Raw genomic sequence first — 19,593 nt, 5'->3', positions numbered from 1 at the left:
GGCTTTCTATTCTCTTAGTTTCAAAGGCCCATGCTGTCAAAAGCTGAATCAGACATCATCCTGGAAATTCAGAAATGACAACACTTTCAAGTTGCTGTTAACACCAAAGTTAAAGCATTAAACAGGACTACCTGGATCCTATTAACTCTTAGGTTTTATACCAAAATGTGGCTAACAACACTTACCCTTCATTGTAAAGCACTTTGAGATCCATTAATGAAATGCACTATAACAAAGTGCATTATTTATTATTGTGGAATTTCACTTACCTACACTATATTTTCATGGAACTATGCAGTTCACAAGCATGTGTCTCCTATCAGCTATACTGAGCTTACCTGGGATGTCAGATGGTACACATCCTTTATATCTGTATGCAGCATTGGAGTGAAAACAATTCCTCGTGTCAAGCAATAGTTTTCACAGTCCTGTGATTTTTTATTTGGGGCAGGAAATGCTCAAAATAAGTTGCTTTGACTAACATTTCTCAATAAGTCTGCAAATCTATGTATGTGTTAACACAGGGTTTGCCTCTACACAACTGGCCTTTGGAGTTCAGCAGGAAAACTGTTATATTTGGGGGTGTTAACCTGGAAGGGTAAACAGAATGTGAAGTTGAATGTCTTTCCCAAGTTCATCTTGCAGGTGTGTAAGAGCTGAAGGAGGTATTATGATAAAGTTTACTCAAGGACAGTCTTTGGCACTCCCTACAGCTGCATTTGTATTGAAGCAACATGAATATTTTGTATCTTGCCTACAACCCCCCCCCCTTTAATATTTTTTTAAAGTAAAGGAATGGCAAGAAGATGGACATTTGTTCCTGGAATCCGGATGGCTACCTAAAGGCACTCTCGATTTAAATATACCCTTAAGCAGAGCTGAACTGACCTGAATAAACATCGTTTTCAACTGTTGCAGGAAAACGTTGTCATCATACAACGTTTACCGGCGACAAGTTTGTATGATCAGGAGCCCCTGACCGAGCTGTAGCCAACAACACTTAAGTGCAGCAGCGCTGTCAAAGCAGAGCATTTGCAACGCAACATCTGTCAGAGACCAAGCGTAAGATTAAGGTCCAGCAAACTCTACAGAAGCCGCCCCCACCCCAGGTGTGGTTTCGGGCACACACAATTCCCCCGGGGGGTCTCTCTGCGCTGGGAAGAGGGCAGGAATCTCAGCCCCTCCGTGTTGCTGGAGGGGATTTAACCCAACACAGGAGTGAGCAAGAAATCGCAGTTCAAAATGTGCCCGGGGCCTCTGTGCTGCCGGCCCCAGGGTATGTAGCTGGGGCACGGCCGGGATCGGCAGGAGGGAGGGGAGGGTCTGTCCAGCAGCGAGAAGAGCCCGGGGTGTCACTTACCGCGGCTGCCCGCAGGAGCGGAGCGTCCCCCCTCGGCCCGCGGCTCCAGGCGGCGAGGAAGTCCGGCGGGGTCCGGAGGTGGCCGCGGGTCGGGCCGCTCAAGGCGAGCAAGGTGCCCAGCAGGAAGGCGGCCGCCGCGCAGCCCAGGTAGAGGGCCAGCCGCAGCAGCAGCAGGGCCAGGCACGGTTGCCCCCCGTCCCCCGCCTCCGCCCGCCCCAGGTGGAACAGGGACACAGCCAGCAGCCCCAGCCCGGCCGCCAGCATCAGGCGGGACGAGCCGGGATCCTCCTCCTCTTCCTCGTCGTCCGCCTCCTCCTCCCCGCCGGCGACGGCGGCTGCCGCTGGGGCGCTGCTGCGGCAGGACTGGCCGCCGGGGCTGCGCGCTCCCGGGGCGCCGGAGACTGCGGCGCCCGCCGACTCGGGCTGCCCGCCGCTGCTGCTGCTGCCGCTAGTGCTGTCGGCATCGGGGAACATGCTGCTCCTGGCGCTGCTGGAAACAAGCGCATCTCCCGCCCCAGCGGCCCCCTCGGAAGGTCGCCTCTCCCCGAGCCCCGCGGCTGCTGGCACCGCACCGGCAGGAGAGGGAGCCGGGGCTCATGCCCGGCAGCACAGGAGGGGAGGGGAGAAGAGAGGGGCTGGTCACTTCCTCGCCAACCCTCCCCGCCAACTCCGGCTGCTGCTCTGCTCCTCCTCCCCGCTAGTGGCCCGGCGCTCGGTGGGAGCAGGGGCAGGCCGCGCCGTGCCCGCGCCTGTCCAGCAGGGGGAGGAGAAGGAGGCGCCTGAGTGACAGCTGCCTCCTTATTGTCACACCATTAATTATCATCATAAGGTTATAAAACATAACTATATCACTAATAATGTTTTTTTTAAAAGGTTACACACTGTAAAAGGCAATCCCTGCCCTAAAGGGTTTATAATCTAAGCCCTGATTTTACAAACATGCACATGCTTAAATTGCAGCAAGGGCAGTTTAGGTTGGACATTAGGAAAAATTTAGGAACCATCAAGATAGTTAAGCACTGGAGTAAATTGCCTAGGGAAGTTGTGGAATCTCTATTGTACATTTTTAAGAGCAGGTTAGATAAACACATAGGAGCTGACTCTGTGGGTGCTCCCTGGAGCACCCACGGAAAAAAATTAGTGACTGCTAAGCACACACTGGCAGCCAGCTCACTCTCTTCCCCCACCCCAGCACCTCCTGTCAGCTGGCTGCCCTGCTGATCAACTCTTCCCCTTCCTTCCCAGCACCTCCTGCTCACCGGGATCAGCTTGAGGGGGAAGAGCGGGGACAGGGCACAGGGGGGAGGGCAGAACTAGGCAGGAAGAGGCAAGGTGGGTGCAGTGGGGGCTTGTGAGAAGGGGTGGGGGCAGGGCCTGGGCAGAGTGGAGCAGGAAGAGGTCTGGCAGGGGTGGGGTCTTGGGGGAAAGGAGGGGGGCCCTGGGGAAGAGTCCGGGATTAAGTACCCCTGGGGCCTGGAGGAAGCCGGAGCCTGTGGATAAACACCTGTCAGGGATGGTCTAGATAATACTTAGTCCTGCCTTGAGTGCAGTCCTACCTTTCTATGATTCTAAAATACTGTGAAGAAGGGTGAAATCAGCTGTGAGTTTATGGTACAATGCACTAACAGAAAGAGACTCAATGAAGACAGGAAACACTTGGTCAAAAAGGGATCATGGCGACTCCAGTCAGCACCGCAGACCGGGCTGTTAAAAGGCCGGTCGGCAATGCTGCGGGGCTAAGGCAGGCTAGTCCCTACCTGTCCTGGTACCGCACTGCACCCCGGAAGCAGCCAGCAGGTCTGGCTTCTAGGTGGGGAGGCCAAGGGGCTCTGCACGCTGCCCCTGCCTCAAGCACTGGAGCTGTTCCTGGCCAATGGGAGCTGGGGGGGGGGGGGCTGTGCCTGCGGGCAATAGCAGCATACGGAAACTTCTGGCCCCCCTGCCTAGGCGCTGGACCTGCTGGCCAATTACAAGGCACAGCATGGAGCCAGGACAGGCAGTTGCGTCGCTGGCCGGGAGCCACCCAAGGTAAGCCTGTGCCCTGAGCCCCAACTCCCTGCCCCAGCCCTGAGCCCCCCCCAACCTGGAGCTCCCTCCTGTACCCCAAACCCCTCATTCCCAGCCCCACCCCAAAGCCTGCATCCCAGCCCAGAGCCCTCACCCCCTCCTGCACCCCAACCCCCTGCCTCAAAACGCAGCCCCCTCCTGCACTCCAAATCCCTCAACCCCATCCTGGAGCCCCCTCCTATACCCCAAACTCCTCATACCCAGCCCCACTCCAGAGCCCTCACCCCCTTCCACATCCTAACCCCCTGCCCCAGCCCAGTGAAAGTGAGTGAGGGTGGGGAGAGCGAGCTACAGAGGGGGGAGGAATGTAGGGAGTGGGGGCGGGGCAGAGGGCGTGGCCTCGGGGAAGGGGCGGGGCTAGGGTGTTCCATTTTGTGCTCTGGGAGAGTTGGCGCACAGGCCGCATTGCCCAGTCTGGTCCCGCACTAGGGGCACGCAGTGTTTACACAGCGCCAGTGCCCGCGAGCGCCCCCATCGGCCAGGCCCTCCGCGCCCCTCCCCCGGCAAAGCGCCCGGGGCCCGGCTTGGCGGCGCGTTGCCAAGGGCGGGGCTGCTCTGCCCTAGCGGTCCTCGCTCTCCCCACCCCCGAGGTAGCGGTAAGGGGGCTCCAGCCCGCCCCCTGGCGCCCAGAGAGCGGGAGCTCCACCCCCTCCCCGGCGACGCAGGGGCCGGGCTTGTTGCTGGCGCCTGGGCCAAAGGCGCGGGGGCCCAGAGCCGAGCTGCTGCGGCGCAGCCATCTCCGTGAGTTTCCGCCCGCGGGGGCCGGGCCGGGGGGAGTAGGCTGCTGGGCACCGTCCGCCCGGCGCTACTGGCGGCTCCTGCTGTGCCCACAGCAAAGCTCAGCCCCGGGGTAAGGGCGATGGGAGCGTAGCCCCTGCCCGGGGCACCCTGGCGTCAGGCTCCCGGAGGCGGCGAGGCTGCCCTGCCCGGAAAGGGGGCGGCCCTAGCGGCGGTGTGGGATGGTAAACCTGCCGCCTGTGCGCCCCCCTCCCCTGAGCATCCTCGCCGATGCCCGCCGCTAGAGCCCCCGCGAGTTTTCCCCGGGGGCCCACGCCTGTCTGCGCTCCGCCTCCTCCCTCTCCCCGGGTCCCAGCCTCCCCCTCCCCCGTCCTCGGCCACATGCACACAGGCTGTTCCTCCGGGTGTGCATGCCCTGCCTGGGGCGAGCCATAGCTGCAGGCTGTGCTCTCCTCCAGCACCCCCGAGTGGGCAGTGGCCCTACAGGCAAAGGCACCGTGTAATTAGCAAGCCTTGAAAAACGGGAGATTTTAATTATGCATTTTGTATTATATTTTAGTGAGGTTGCTTCCCCCTGCACCGTCCACAAGGATTTTATTGGTTTGCTTCTTGAGTCCCTGCCTGAGTGACACTTATGTAGGTGTCTGTTTAGTGTGGAGGTTGGTTGAGCTATATTTGGAGAGTTTCTGTTTGCCTTGAAAACCTGAATTAAATCAGGTTTCAATTAAATATCCATATTTACCAACTTTCTGTGTCTCCCCTTCCTCATCTGTGTTGATTAGTAAGGTATTTGTATGGAAATCAAAGCCCTTTCCTTTAGATAATGTGTCTTCCAACTACCTTATTCATTTAGTGGTACCTCAATTTAATATCTGTAACAGGATTGCTTGTGTGATAGTGGATTGTTTTGTGTCAACCACTGGATTGCAGTATTGCGGAATTAATTGGGCTAGAAAAAGAGATGGGAGCGATGGGATAGGAAATACAGAAGAGTGACATTTTAATAGCAGGTTTCAGAGTAACAGCCGTGTTAGTCTGTATTCGTAAAAAGAAAAGGAGTACTTGTGGCACCTTAGAGACTAACCAGTTTATTTGAGCATGAGCTTTCGTGAGCTACAGCTCACTTCATCGGATGCATAGCATATCGTGGAAACTGCAGAAGACATTATATACACACAGAGACCATGAAACAAAACTTCCTCCCACCTCACTCCCCCGCTGGCAACAGCTTATCTAAAGTGATCCTCAAGTAGAGCCATTTCCAGCACAAATCCAGGTTTTCTCACCCTTCCCCCCGCCCCCCACACATACAAATTCACTCTCCTGCTGGCAACAGCCCATCCCCCTTTGAAACCCCTCTTTATAATGCGCATGATAATCAAGGTGGGTCACCTCCAGCACTAATCCAGGTTTTCTCACGCCCCCCCACACCCCCCCCCCTTTTTTTTTTTTTCCAAAAACCACACACACAAACTCATTCTCCTGCTGGCAACAGCTCATCTTACAATGTGCACAGCAATAATCCAAGTTTAACCAGAACGTCTTGGGGGGGGTTTTGCAGGAAAAAAACAAGGGGAGACAGGCTACCTTGCATAATGACTTAGCCACTCCCAGTCTCTATTCAAGCCCAAATTAATAGTATCCAATTTGCAAATGAATTCCAATTCAGCAGTTTCTCGCTGGAGTCTGGATTTGAAGTTTTTTTGCTTTAAGATAGCGACCCTCATGTCTGTGATTGCGTGACCAGAGAGATTGAAGTGTTCTCCGACTGGTTTATGAATGTTATAATTCTTGACATCTGATTTGTGTCCATTTATTCTTTTACGTAGAGACTGTCCAGTTTGACCAATGTACATGGCAGAGGGGCATTGCTGGCACATGATGGCATATATCACATTGGTGGATGTGCAGGTGAACGAGCCTCTGATAGTGTGGCTGATGTTGTTAGGCCCTGTGATGGTGTCCCCTGAATAGATATGTGGGCACAGTTGGCAACGGGCTTTGTTGCAAGGATAGGTTCCTGGGCTAGTGGTTCTGTTGTGTGGTATGTGGTTGTTGGTGAGTATTCGCTTCAGGTTGGGGGGCTGTCTGTAGGCAAGGACTGGCCTTTCTCCCAAGATTTGTGAGAGTGTTGGGTCATCCTTCAGGATAGGTTGTAGATCCTTAATAATGCGTTGGAGGGGTTTTAGTTGGGGGCTGAAGGTGACGGCTAGTGGCGTTCTGTTATTTTCTTTGTTAGGCCTGTCCTGTAGTAGGTGACTTCTGGGAACTCTTCTGGCTCTATCAATCTGTTTCTTCACTTCCGCAGGTGGGTATTGTAGTTGTAAGAATGCTTGATAGAGATCTTGTAGGTGTTTGTCTCTGTCTGAGGGGTTGGAGCAAATGCGGTTGTATCGCAGAGCTTGGCTGTAGACGATGGATCGTGTGGTGTGGTCAGGGTGAAAGCTGGAGGCATGTAGGTAGGAATAGCGGTCAGTAGGTTTCCGGTATAGGGTGGTGTTGATGTGACCATCGTTTATTAGCACTGTAGTGTCCAGGAAGTGGATCTCTTGTGTGGACTGGACCAGGCTGAGGTTGATGGTGGGATGGAAATTGTTGAAATCATGGTGGAATTCCTCAAGGGCTTCTTTTCCATGGGTCCAGATGATGAAGATGTCATCAATATAGCGCAAGTAAAGTAGGGGCGTTAGGGGACGAGAGCTGAGGAAGCGTTGTTCTAAATCAGCCATAAAAATGTTGGCATACTGTGGGGCCATGCGGGTACCCATAGCAGTGCCGCTGATCTGAAGGTATACATTGTCCCCAAATGTAAAATAGTTATGGGTAAGGACAAAGTCACAAAGTTCAGCCACCAGGTTAGCCGTGACATTATCGGGGATAGTGTTCTTGATGGCTTGTAGTCCATCTTTGTGTGGAATGTTGGTGTAGAGGGCTTCTACATCCATAGTGGCCAGGATGGTGTTATCAGGAAGATCACCAATGGATTGTAGTTTCCTCAGGAAGTCAGTGGTGTCTCGAAGGTAGCTGGGAGTGCTGGTAGCGTAGGGCCTGAGGAGTGAGTCTACATAGCCGGACAATCCTGCTGTCAGGGTGCCAATGCCTGAGATGATGGGGCGCCCAGGATTTCCAGGTTTATGGATCTTGGGTAGTAGATAGAATATCCCAGGTCGGGGTTCCAGGGGTGTGTCTGTGCGGATTTGATCTTGTGCTTTTTCAGGAAGTTTCTTGAGCAAATGCTGTAGATGCTTTTGGTAACTCTCAGTGGGATCAGAGGGTAATGGCTTGTAGAAAGTGGTGTTGGAGAGCTGCCGAGCAGCCTCTTGTTCATATTCCGACCTATTCATGATGACAACAGCACCTCCTTTGTCAGCCTTTTTGATTATGATGTCAGAGTTGTTTCTGAGGCTGTGGATGGCATTGTGTTCTGCACGGCTGAGGTTATGGGGCAAGTGATGCTGCTTTTCCACAATTTCAGCCCGTGCACGTCGGCGGAAGCACTCTATGTAGAAGTCCAGTCTGCTGTTTCGACCTTCAGGAGGAGTCCACCTAGAATCCTTCTTTTTGTAATGTTGGTAGGCAGGCCTCTGTGGATCATTATGTTGTTCAGAGGTATTTTGGAAATATTCCTTGAGTCGGAGACGTCGAAAATAGTATTCTAGGTCACCACAGAACTGTATCATGTTCGTGGGGGTGGAGGGGCAGAAGGAGAGGCCCCGAGATAGGACAGCTGCTTCTGCTGGGCTGAGAGTATAGTTGGATAGATTAACAATATTGCTGGGTGGGTTGAGGGAACCATTGCTGTGGCCCCTTGTAGCCTGTAGTAGTTTAGAAAGTTTAGTGTCCTTTTTCTTTTGTAGAGAAGTAAAGTGTGCGTTGTAAATGGCTTGTCTAGTTTTAGTAAAATCCAGCCACGAGGAAGTTTGTGTGGAAGGTTGGTTTTTTATGAGAGTATCCATTTTTGAGAGCTCATTCTTAATCTTCCCCTGTTTGCTGTAGAGGATGTTGATCAGGTGATTCCGCAGTTTCTTTGAGAGCGTGTGGCACAAGCTGTCAGCATAGTCTGTGTGGTATGTAGATTGTAATGGATTTTTTACCTTCAGTCCTTTTGGTCCTTTAATAGCACTTAGTAAAATATTTTGTAAGCTGCTTATATGTAATGGAGCTTGGTCATTGGGTCTAAGTATTACACATTTGGCAAAAATGTCTTAACTCAGCAAACTAGAACACAATTGTAACATAATACTTATGAATGACTTACTCCTGGTGAATTATACTATCTCAATAATGTTATATGTTTGGCCAACGTTTCTTAAGTGTCTTCCTCTGACTTCCTTGGAATTAAATAATTCTAGCCCTTTGTTTTACATAATTTTATCTTCTTTGCTGTTATCAGTAGTAATACAAATCTGTATGACAACTTAACTTCTCAAGTTTTGTGTGGGATCTGTAAGCCCCTTTAGGTAAGGTGCAACTTGCTCAAACTTTGTATACATTGAAAGTATGTATACTCTTTCTGCACCAAACAAAATAAAGAAGAACAATACAAACTGTGATCTTAGAGAAGCATTGTTGGGCATCTCAGGGGATATTACATAATATACAGCAGTGCATACCACCCATATGAAGTATTGTCTATACATTCTCAAAGCCTGTTAAGGAAGCAATTATGGTTTAAATATGGTCAACATGGTTTGCATCCACACAATAACTGTTTAATGGCACGTTGCATAATAGCACGTAAGCCTTGCTAGAAGTTTTCCTCTTCAGTATGGTGCTCATAGACTCCTAGATATTAAGGTCAGAAGGGACCATTATGATCATCTAGTCTGACCTCCTGCACAATGCGGGCCACAGAATCTCACCCACCCACTCTTGCGATAAACCTCTCACCTATGTCTGAGCTATTGAAGTCCTCAAATCATGGTTTAAAGACTTCAAGGTGCTGAGAATCCTCCAGCAAGTGACCTGTGCCCCATGCTACAGAGGAAGGCGAAAAACCCCCAGGACCTCTTCCAGTCTGCCCTGGAGGAAAATTCCTTCCTGACCCCAAATATGGCGATCAGCTGAACCCTGAGCATGTGGGCAAGATTCACCAGCCAGATACCCAGGAAAGAATTCTCTGTAGTAACTCAGATCCCACCCCATCTAACATCCCTCACAGGCCATTGGGCCTATTTACCATGAATAGTTAAAGATCAGTTAATTACCAAAATCATGTTATCCCATTATACCGTCTCCTCCATAAACTTATCGAGTTTAATCTTGAAGCCAAATAGGTCTTTTGCCCCCACTGCTTCCCTTGAAAGGCTATTCCAGAACTTCACTCCTCTGATGGTTAGAAATCTTTGTCTAATTTCCAAGTCTAAACTTCCCGATGGCCAGTTTATATCCAGGGTTTTGCTGAAACTGGCTTAATGGTAACATGTAAAGGGCTAATCACAGAACTGTTAGTCCTTTGTATCAGACAATCCACATCACAACATTAACTAGGGCCTTGGCTACACTTGGAGATGTACAGCGCTGTGAGTTAAACCCGCCTTCGTACAGCTGAGTAGGGAAAGCGCTGGAGTCTGTCCACATTGCCACCTGCCAGCGCGCTGTCGTGGCCACATTTGCGGCACTTGCAGCGGCATTGGGAGCGGTGCATTATGGGCAGATATCCCACAGAGCACCTCTTCCCATTCTGGTGTTGTGGGTTGTGGGAAGAGAGTGTGGGATGCGGGGCATTCTGGGTCCTGTCCCAACGCCCCATGATGCATCGCTTCGCATCCCAGTAATCCCTGTGTTTCCGTCCACATTTGGCGCCATCTTTCAACGGTTTCTGTGCAGCGCGATCTGTGTTCCGTTTCGGTCTCTGGGAAATGGAGCCCGAACTGCTCAGGAGTATGCTGATGAATCTCGCCAGCACGTCATGTTTGTCAGTTGAGCTATTCCTTAAGATCCAAAGTGACAGTGAGGAATCCGACGATGATATTGAGTCGCGTAACGGGTACGACACGAGATTGCTTGTGGCATTCACGGACATGCTCAGCACTGTGGAACGCCACTTTTGGGCTCAGGAAACAAGCACTGAGTGGTGGGATCACATCGTCATGCAAGTCTGGGATGATGAGCAGTGGCTGCAGAACTTTCGGATGAGAAAAGCCGCATTCATGGGACTATGTGAGGTGCTCGCCCCCACCCTGCGACGCAAGGACATGAGTTTGAGAGTTGCCCTGACGGTGGAGAAGTGGGTGGCTATTGCACTCTGGAAGCTGGCAACTCCAGACAGTTACTGATCAGTCGCGAACCAGTTTGGAGTGGGAAAGTTGACCGTTGGACTTGTGTTGATGCAAGTTTGCAGGGCCATTAATCGCATCCTGCTCAGAAGAACGTGACTCTGGGTAACGTGCAGGACATTGTGGATGGCTTTGCACAAATGAGTTTCCCTAACTGTGGAGGGGTGATAGACGGGACACATATTCCTATTCTGGCACCACCCCACCTAGCCTTCGAGTACGTTAATCGGAATGGGTATTTCTATATGGTTTTCCAGGCGCTTGTGGATCACTGTGCGCGTTTCATTGACATTAACGCAGGCTGGCCCGGAAAGGTGCATGATGCACGCATCTTTCGGAACACGGGCCTGTTGAGGAAGCTGCAGGCCAGGACTTTTTTCCCAAAGAGGAGGAATACAGTAGGGGAAGTCGAAATGCCCATTGTGATCCTTGGAGACCCCACTTACGTGTTAATGCCATGGCTCATGAAACCCTACACAGGGAGCCTTGACAGCAGCAAGGAACGGTTCAAGTACAGGCTGAGCTGGTGCCGAATGACTGTGGAATGTGCTTTTGGCCATTTAAAGGGCTGCTGGCGATCTCTGTATGGGAAGCTGGACTTGGTCGAACACAGCATCCCTGCGGTTATATCCGTGTGCTGTACCCTCTATAATATTTGTGAAGGGAAGGGTGAAATCTTCACTCAGGCATGGACCTCTGAGATTCAACACCTGGAGGCTGAATTTGCACAGCCAGAGAGCAGGGCTATTAAAGGGGGCCAGCACGGGGCTGCAAGGATTAGGGATGCCTTGAGGGAGCAATTTGAGGCTGAAAACCACCAGTAATATCTGGTGCCCTGCATGGGAGTGAAGTGCAGTGGTTCCAATGTTAGTAGGAATCTGTGTTTGCTAAGCTGACTTGCAGTGCCTGTTTCTTTCCTGGTGCTAAGGTATCTTTTACTTTATGCAATAATAAAGAATGTTTTCAAAGCCAAAAAATCTATTTATTGAAAAGAAACACAACTGCTTGGGAAACAGAAAGGGCAAGGGGGTGGGGTGGGGAACGGTTCAATCATAGATTTGCGTATGTCCTGTTCTCATATTCAGCCTTCCTGTCTGGAGTTCTGTGCAATGAATGCTGCACTTCAGAATGGCTATAATCCAGGATGGGGGTTGAGTGCAGTGGGTAAGGGTTGTAGTTTTCAGGGCTGGGTAGTGAAGCTACAGGTGTTGGAGGCAGCTGCTGGCGATAAGAACCCGGATGTTGGGGAAAGTGGGTTGGAGGTGACATGAGGGCACAAGGGAAAGTGTTTTAGGACAACGGCTGTGGGAGGGAGGGCGGTAGTGCTCTGCCTGCATGGCTACGAGCGCCTGGATAGAGTCCGCTTGGCACTCCATGTTGCTTATCAGCCGATCCGTGCTTTACTGCCGGAGTTCCGCGCTTTGCTTGCGGGGCACTGCGTTTTCCTGGCGGATCCTGCTTTCGCTCTCCCTCCACTCCTGCGCTTTTTGATTCTCTTTAAGAGATTGCTGCATCACTTCTTGCAGCGTGTCTTCTTTGCTTTTTCGTGGCCTCTTCCCAAGTCTTTGCAGTCACTCAGCTGGTCATAACACAGACTGCTGAGATCTCAAGGTTGCATCTGTAAAGGCAAAATGCAACACTTAACAGAGGCAGCCTTGTTTATACCAGACAGAGTAATGATTCCCCCGAACTTAAGGAGGGCACACACAGTCTACACAATAGCATAATTTTCCCATCCCAAAGAGAGTGCACATAACCCACGGGAGCCCCAAAATGGTGAGTAAGCACAGGGTCAAGGGGGACTGATTGTTTCATGGCTGTACTGTCCTCTGGGTTTCTGTGCCTTGGGAAGAGCCAACAGTTGCAGGGAGCCCCATACCGAACACTGTCCCAACATTTTCCACAGGAGTCCGTCCTGGAAGATATCTCGCTGCTGAGGGTGACCTGGGAAGCAAGGGAGGGTCTTCTACTGCAATGCAGCTTCTGCCCTGGCCCATATGCAGCTTGCCTGTGTGCAGCAATGGTCCCCCCGCCCCTCGCGGCACAGAGGCTAACGTGTACTTGCCAAACTGGGACAAGGACCACGGTGGCTCTCCCAATAAACCTGCGCAAGCGCATTGCCCACGTTCTGGATGAGACTTTCGAAGAGATAACCGAGGCCAATTACCACAATGCGATAGAGCACGTCAATGCGCTATTCCGCATCTAGGCATGCGTGCAGCCCTAACCCTCCTCGCCCAAAGAGCCTTCCCGAAAAAAAAGCCACTTACCAGGAACCTGCTCTTCTGTTTGTCCTCCACCAAGTACCGGCTGCTGCGACTGGCTACCTTCCTCCTGGCTCGAGAAGAGCTCCTGGCTGCATGCCTCCAGGGATTCTGGGGTTTCTCCCCCCGCCCCAGCACCCTCACTCCTGCTTTCCTCCTCCTCCTCCCACTCTGAAGTGTCCATGGTGGTGCTCGGAGTGGAGTTGGCGTTGCCCCCAAGTATCGCGTCCAGCTCTTTGTAGAATTGGAAGGTCCCGGGGGGAGCACCTGAGCGGCCGTTTGCCTCACGGGCTTTGTGGTAGGCACTCCACAGCTCCTTCACTTTAATCCTGCACTGCAGTGCGTCCTGGTCGTGGCCCCTTTCCCTCATGCCCCTTGATATCTGCCCGAAGGTATCGTAATTCCTATGGCTGGAGCGCAGCTTCCTCCCCACAAACATTGATGAGGTCCAGCAACTCTCCATTGCTCCATACTGGGGCTCGCCTGGTGCGTGGAGGCATGGTCACCTGGAAAGACTTGCTGAGAGCACTCCATGCCTGGCTGAGCAAACAGGAAGGTGATTTTCAAAATTCCCAGAGAATTTAAAGGGCGGGTCTGACGGTTGGTCACCTGAGGCCAGGGTAGTAGAGTTCGAACTGATGACCAGAGTGGCTAGAACAGGCATTGTGGGATACTTCCGAATACTTCTGGAGGCCAGTCAGAGCGCATTGGGCAGCCACACTGGTGCCGCAGCGCACCAGCGGTAGCGCAGCAAACTTTATTCCTCTGGGGAAGGTGGAGTCCCAGCAGAGCTGTAGCTGCAGAGACACAGCGTTGTACGTGCTTGCCAGTGTGGACAGGGAGTGAGGTACAGCGCTCTGGGCGGCTTTATTGTGCTGTAACTCGCAAGTGTAGCCAAGCTCTAGGTAAATATTTGCAAGATGACTACATCCATTTACAGAAGGTAAATATGCATCTATATTTATTACATTTATTTTTTAAAAAAAAACTATAATTTAGTCATTCTTATGACAGGTACAGAGTTATTATTTGGATAATGATGGATAGAAAGATATATAAATAGTTCCATAAAGTGTCAGATGTATGTATCCATGAGAGCATACTACTCAGCAAGAGAAGTATTTTGTTATGGAGTAAAAAAACAGAGCAATCTGTTTTAGCTGTTTATTTTCAGTCTCTGTGATCTGTTCTGATGCATATATAGGATGTCATACAATTGGTGCAGACGTATGCTTTCATGAGAAACTAATCCCTTTTCCTGCAGAAAAGCCTTAAAATGCTAATCAATAACTAGGAAGAGTTGTCAATGGTGAAAGGGGCACTTTCTACCAAAAATGAAATTAATCAGACATGCTGCTTGTAAGGTAAGATGCACTGAAATGATTGTTATAAGTAGAAAATGCTTCTAATGTTTACTTGCTAGATGTTAGCTTCAGAATGGAGACTAGGAAATAAACTTCAGTTATTTGGATTCAGCTGTTGGAATGTTTCCCTGCGCTGCTGCCTGCCCCAGCCCCCGAGAACCCTATTTTCCCCATTTCCTTTTCTCTCTTCACATGTGTGCTTCCACACACATCCTAAGGTCTCCAGGAGTAGAGCTCTCTCGCTACGGACCTTACAAAACCTGCAGGTATGGGGACTGAAGAGATCATTCGTGGGATAAAGAGGGCCATTCCTCTCCTTTGTTGTGTATTTCCTGAGGCGTGCAGAACCCTCAGTGAATTTTAGGTGGCTCATTGCCCCCTCATTCATGAGTTTTAGGAGGTTCATCCTGACACACTCCGTCCCATGAGTCTTAGTAGGCTTTTTTTAGTCTTCTGAGCCTATTTGATTCATTAAAAGATTGACAGATCTAGAGAAGGTTGGGGAAGGGCTGCCATCTAATCCCATCTAAGGCTTAACGGGAAGAGCATTCAGAAGTTTCCCACAGAGTCTTCTAAGACATGTAGAGGTGATGGTGCTCGGTCTCCTAGGGCTGTGGGGGAGGAGGGGTTTCACAAGCTTCTGAAAGTCCACACAGCGGGGGTGAGGGAAGCCTGTGACTTTTCTTGGGGCACTCAGGACTGAGAATCACATTGTAACCCCATGCCTCCAGTATGAGGGAGTCTTGCCTGTTCTTGATTGGGTATCAGCAACCTAATTCTGCCATCGTTTTAGCCATTCAGGCACTCTCCTTGGGATTATACCAGCCCTGTATTCACCTTGCAGGTTAACAATTGATGCACCTGAGCCCCATGTGATATCTAGCTGCTGACACTGACTACACACAGAAAATCCAAATCCTCTGCTTCCAAAGGTGCAGTGTACCCTACTTTGCCGGTGTTACCCTAAACCACCACTCCTATAAACCACACAGCAGTTATGAGCCCTAACAATAAAACAAAAGTAGGCTTATTTAAGAAATAATTAAGATTAAAGTAGAAACAAGAGGGAGTGGTGGAAACAAATGGTAACAATACAAAACAATCACCAAATGCAAACCTTGGTCTAGACTTAATAGTTACCTTTCCTATCCAATAAAGTAGGTTTACCCCCCACCCCCAAAGTTTAGTGTGTTGCAGAGCAGACTGGTTTCATCAGAACCAGGATCCAAATGTTCATGAAAACATCCCCACACCACAAGGGGTTTCCTGAGGAAATGGATCCAGAGTGCTTCTCACTCCTCTGTGTTATACTGAAAACAGCCTTTCCCCCCCTATTCACAAACTACAACAAGACAGGGGTTAGCCCTAAGTTCCTTTTTTACCTTCAGGTGGTTTTGATTGTTTGCGGTTGCCTCTGATTGTTTTCCATTGGAAGTCCTGGTATTGTGCAAGGCCACACAATTGAGCCTTGCATTATGTCACTGGCTAAGATGACAACTCCCTCACTACCCAAATGGGCCATCACTGAGACACATTAGCCCCTAATGACTAACTTTTATTCCAAGTCCATAAAGCATTCTTTCACTATAATTCCTTAAATATTACCTCCAATGATTATGAATTTTGACAAGTTACAAGCTTTCTGTAAATACTTTACATATTACTCTTTATGGATAAATATCCTGGAGGACATGTTTGGTGTAGTGAGTTTGAGAGATCTGATGTGGTGAGAGTTGTTTGCAAAGAACAGGGGACTCAGCTGTGAGGCTTCTGTGTCAGTAGGAAACAAGAGTTTCCCTAAAACTTGGAGGTGGCTTTGGCCTGATAAATGAACTAACTAAACTAGCTCACCTTGATTCACTTACACAGGCAAAGCCATACTTTTTTGTGTACAGGACCTAAGGTCTACAGGAAATTGGTTTCCCTCCTAAGGTACCTTGAGCTGTGTATTAGCAAAGTAATTTTCCCAGTACTCCACATACCCCCATCTTTCAAAGGCCCCCTTTGCTTCCTAGTCTCATGTTAGTTCTATTTAAAGAACTAAGAAGATTCCCACACAAAATCTCCATTAATATTACAGGCATAGTTCATTGGCTTGTGTGTATTATTCTTGAACATTGGTTTAGTTCAATAAACCGCACTCACTGCCCCACCAAAAATTCAAACAGTAGAAATTCTGAGTTAACCTTAAACTAATAAGAAACCAATCAAGCTTTTGAACATAGTATTTACTCTTTTTCCCAAAGCAGTGACCTGAGTAAATCAGAAAGTTATACTACCTTATCCATTCTTTTTTTAATAAGGACCATAAAAACTAGAATACTTTAATATTATATTGTAGCTATGCTGCTTTGTGGCCTTCATGGTGATGCATAATAGACTTAAAACAATTTTACAGATTCCTGATATGACAAGCAGCACACTGAAGGGACTCATTCCCAACTCTGTTTAAAGTCCCAAATATTGAGAAGTGCTGAGAGCACTCAGTGCATTACAGGAGGTGCATGACACTTCACAAGATGAGACATGATCATTCCAGGTGCTGGTAATTTATTTCAAGTGTCATTAGAGAAAAAGTTAGCATGTCTCCTTGTACTCATAGACTTTAAAGTCAGAAGGGACCATCAAGATCATCTAGTCTGACCTGCACATTTCAGGCCACAGAACCTCACCCACCCCTAACCTCTGGCTGATTTACTGAAGTCCTCAAATCATGATTTAAAGACTTCAAGTTACAGAGAATCCACCATTTTACACTAGTTTAAACCTGCAAGTGACCTGTGCCCAATGCTACAGAGGAAACCCTCAGGGTCTCTGCCAATATGACCTGGGGGAAAAGTCCTTTCCAACCCCCAATATGGTGTTCAGTTAGACCCTGAGCAAGTGAGCAAGACCAACCAGCCAGACACTTGGGAAATAATTCTCTGTAGTAACTCAGAGCCCACCCCATCTAGTGTCCCATCACTAGCCATTGGAGATATTTGCTGCTAGCAGTCGCAGATTGGCTACATACCACTGTAGGCAGTCCCATCATGCCATCCCCTTATCAAGCTTATCAAGCTCAGTCATGAAGCCAGTTAGGTTTTTTTGCCCCCACTGCTCCCCTTGGAAGGCTGTTCCAGAACTTCACCTCTCTGATGGCTAGAAACCTTCATCTAATTTCAAGCCTAAATTTGTTGATGGCCAGTTTATATCCATTTGTTCTTGTGTCCACATTGGGGCTTAACTTAAATAACTCTACATATACAAACACCATATGTCCCAATCATGAAATTGGAGCACTTGTAACGAAAGATGGAAAGTTTGTGTGGTGGTAAATAATCACATTTGGTATTGGGGATGGACATTTGCTTCAATGCTCCATGTGCAAAGAAATGAAATGGTAGGAGGACAACTCCAGGGACTGGTTAAATTAGTCTAGATGCTTTAACTGTGTACTTCCATACTTTATACACTTTGGGTTTCTAACTTTGTTTTAAACTTAACATTGAAACATAACATCTATTCAAACCACTAATACGTGCCTTCAACCTAAGTTCTTTTTTTTTTTTGGGGGGGGGGCGGGGGGGGAAACTAGCTTTGTCTTATTATTGGATATTTATATTACAGTGATGTCCAGAGGGCGTATTATTACAACCCATCTCCAAACTGATCTCCAGGGGGAGTAGTGTGGGTAGCAGCTCTTTGTTTAAAAAAAAAACAAAAAAAAACAAAAAAAAAACTTGACGTTTATGCAGTTTGCATTATGACTTTTTTTTTTTTTTTAGAACTCTTTAGGGTGGACAAGGTTTTGGTCCTCATTCTTTAAAGACACTGTCTTTTCTGTGTTATATATTGGCTAGCACAGTGGAGCCCTGGTCCATGACTGGGGCACTAGGTGCTGTGATAATACAAATAATTAATAAGGAACTTGGGAGCTGGTAGTGGATACCTACAGTTGTTAGTGTATTGAGGATATTCCATAGAGTCCCAGTCCTGTAAAAACTTATGTTCATAATTTACTGTTGACTTCAGTGGAGCTACTTATTTTAATAAAGGTAAGCATATGTGTAAGTGTTGAAAAGACAGGGGCTTAGGTAAGTAATTGATGCTTGGTAAAAATTTCCTAGATGGATAGTTGTTAGCGTATACAGCAGGAAACATGTTTTCTTTGAATGTGTAAATAAGAGGGTTATTAAAATCAGAAGTTAGGCATAGGTATGTGGGATTAGTGACAGCTTTTACTAAGACTGCATGATCTCATTTGTTGATTCCATATTCTTGCAACTGAAATAGTAAAAATCTGTACTTTCTACAGACAGTATAATAAAAGATTTTGCACATATATGTAGTGTACTAGTCTCCTGAAAAATCTCTGACTACAAATAATTTGGCAAGTCCCACTTCTCAAAGAAATGTCATGTGCCCTAAATGCGCAAGGGAATAAAATACAAAAGTACCAACTGAAAATCAAACTCCACTCATTTAATTTCATGTCATATTCACCACTAAAACAATGGTTTGTGAAGCACCAAAAATGTCACTGAGAGAAATTGACCAAAGCAGCACATCTGTTTTTTAATACTGTAAAGATTACAAAGTGAAGGGACTGTGCCTGAAAAGGGGAAGAGGTAATGTTATGAATAAAATATTAATATTGCAGTGAAGTGGCTAATGTTACCATCGTTATCTGCTGGGCAGAATCAAAGTTGCTGAACTGTGTGTTTAGAGGCCACAGACTGCTAACAAATGATTCTTCTGTAGTTCAAAAACATCTATATTTTGGATGCTTGAATTCTGTCTCCATTGTTGCCATGAAGTTGTGACTAGCCGTTACTGTGCAGCATAGTGACAACTGTGAAGACCTAGCATGGCTATATGTTACAATATAACCAGTAACACTAAAATATTGTTAATGTAGTCTTGGTTGCTAAGAACATAATGATACAAGAGCTATCCTCGCAAGAATGTTACAGTTAACATTTAAATGTTAATGGATGAAAAAGATCAGAAAAGGTAATATAGATTTAAGAAAAAATGTGTAAAATTGCCCAAAACCAACTTTAACTGTGACCCATAGAATTTCACTCTTCCATTTATATAAGACAATTTAAAAAATATTAGATAGAAGTAAATTCCATGTGGCAAACAATATTGAGGTCTGATAATAGAGACAAGAACACTGTTCTATCATTCAGTTATTGTTGCATCTAAATACAAAGTAGAGTCATGCAACTACTGACACAAGGACACCTCTTCTGTATTGGTCAAGGATATATAAGTGTGTGTGTGTGTATGTGTATATATATATATATATATATATCTAAAGGATTTATAGTTAAACTGTAATACTATATGTGTTGTATTAATCATCTTAATAAAACTGATGTCCCACGCATGACAACTATAAAACAGGTACTTCTATAACTGTGGATCTCATGAAAGCTGATCCTAAAGAAAGAGGAATCCAAGCAGGGTGGATTTGATTTAAATCACTATTCCGGAAGACTCAATTTAATCATGGATTTCTACATAAAAGTGCA

General features: G+C 47.9%; 2 protein-coding genes across 6 annotated transcripts in view; one reads left to right on the top strand and one right to left on the bottom strand.

The window, feature by feature from the left end:
• Window positions 1-2,171, bottom strand: part of SNX25 (sorting nexin 25) — a 159,473-nt gene extending 157,302 nt beyond the window's left edge. The window contains exon 1 of one of the 5 annotated variants that reach the window (XM_043546086.1): window positions 1,361-2,171. In XM_043546086.1, coding sequence (XP_043402021.1) covers window positions 1,361-1,834 — 474 coding nt within the window. In that variant the 5' untranslated portion in view covers window positions 1,835-2,171. The remainder of the gene's footprint in view (window positions 1-1,360) is intronic. The other 4 variants (XM_043546085.1, XM_043546084.1, XM_037897634.2 and 1 more) reach the window with 4 other exon arrangements.
• Window positions 2,172-3,808: 1,637 nt separating this feature from the next.
• Window positions 3,809-19,593, top strand: part of CFAP97 (cilia and flagella associated protein 97) — a 54,394-nt gene continuing 38,609 nt past the window's right edge. The window contains exon 1 of the mRNA XM_037897630.2: window positions 3,809-4,168. The gene's annotated coding sequence lies outside the window, so the exon portion shown is untranslated. The remainder of the gene's footprint in view (window positions 4,169-19,593) is intronic.

This window comes from Chelonia mydas, chromosome 4 (genome assembly GCF_015237465.2).
Source record: "Chelonia mydas isolate rCheMyd1 chromosome 4, rCheMyd1.pri.v2, whole genome shotgun sequence".
NCBI lineage: Eukaryota > Metazoa > Chordata > Testudines > Cheloniidae > Chelonia > Chelonia mydas.
Note: the sequence above shows the minus strand (reverse complement) of the source record. Positions and strands in the feature narration are given on the sequence as shown.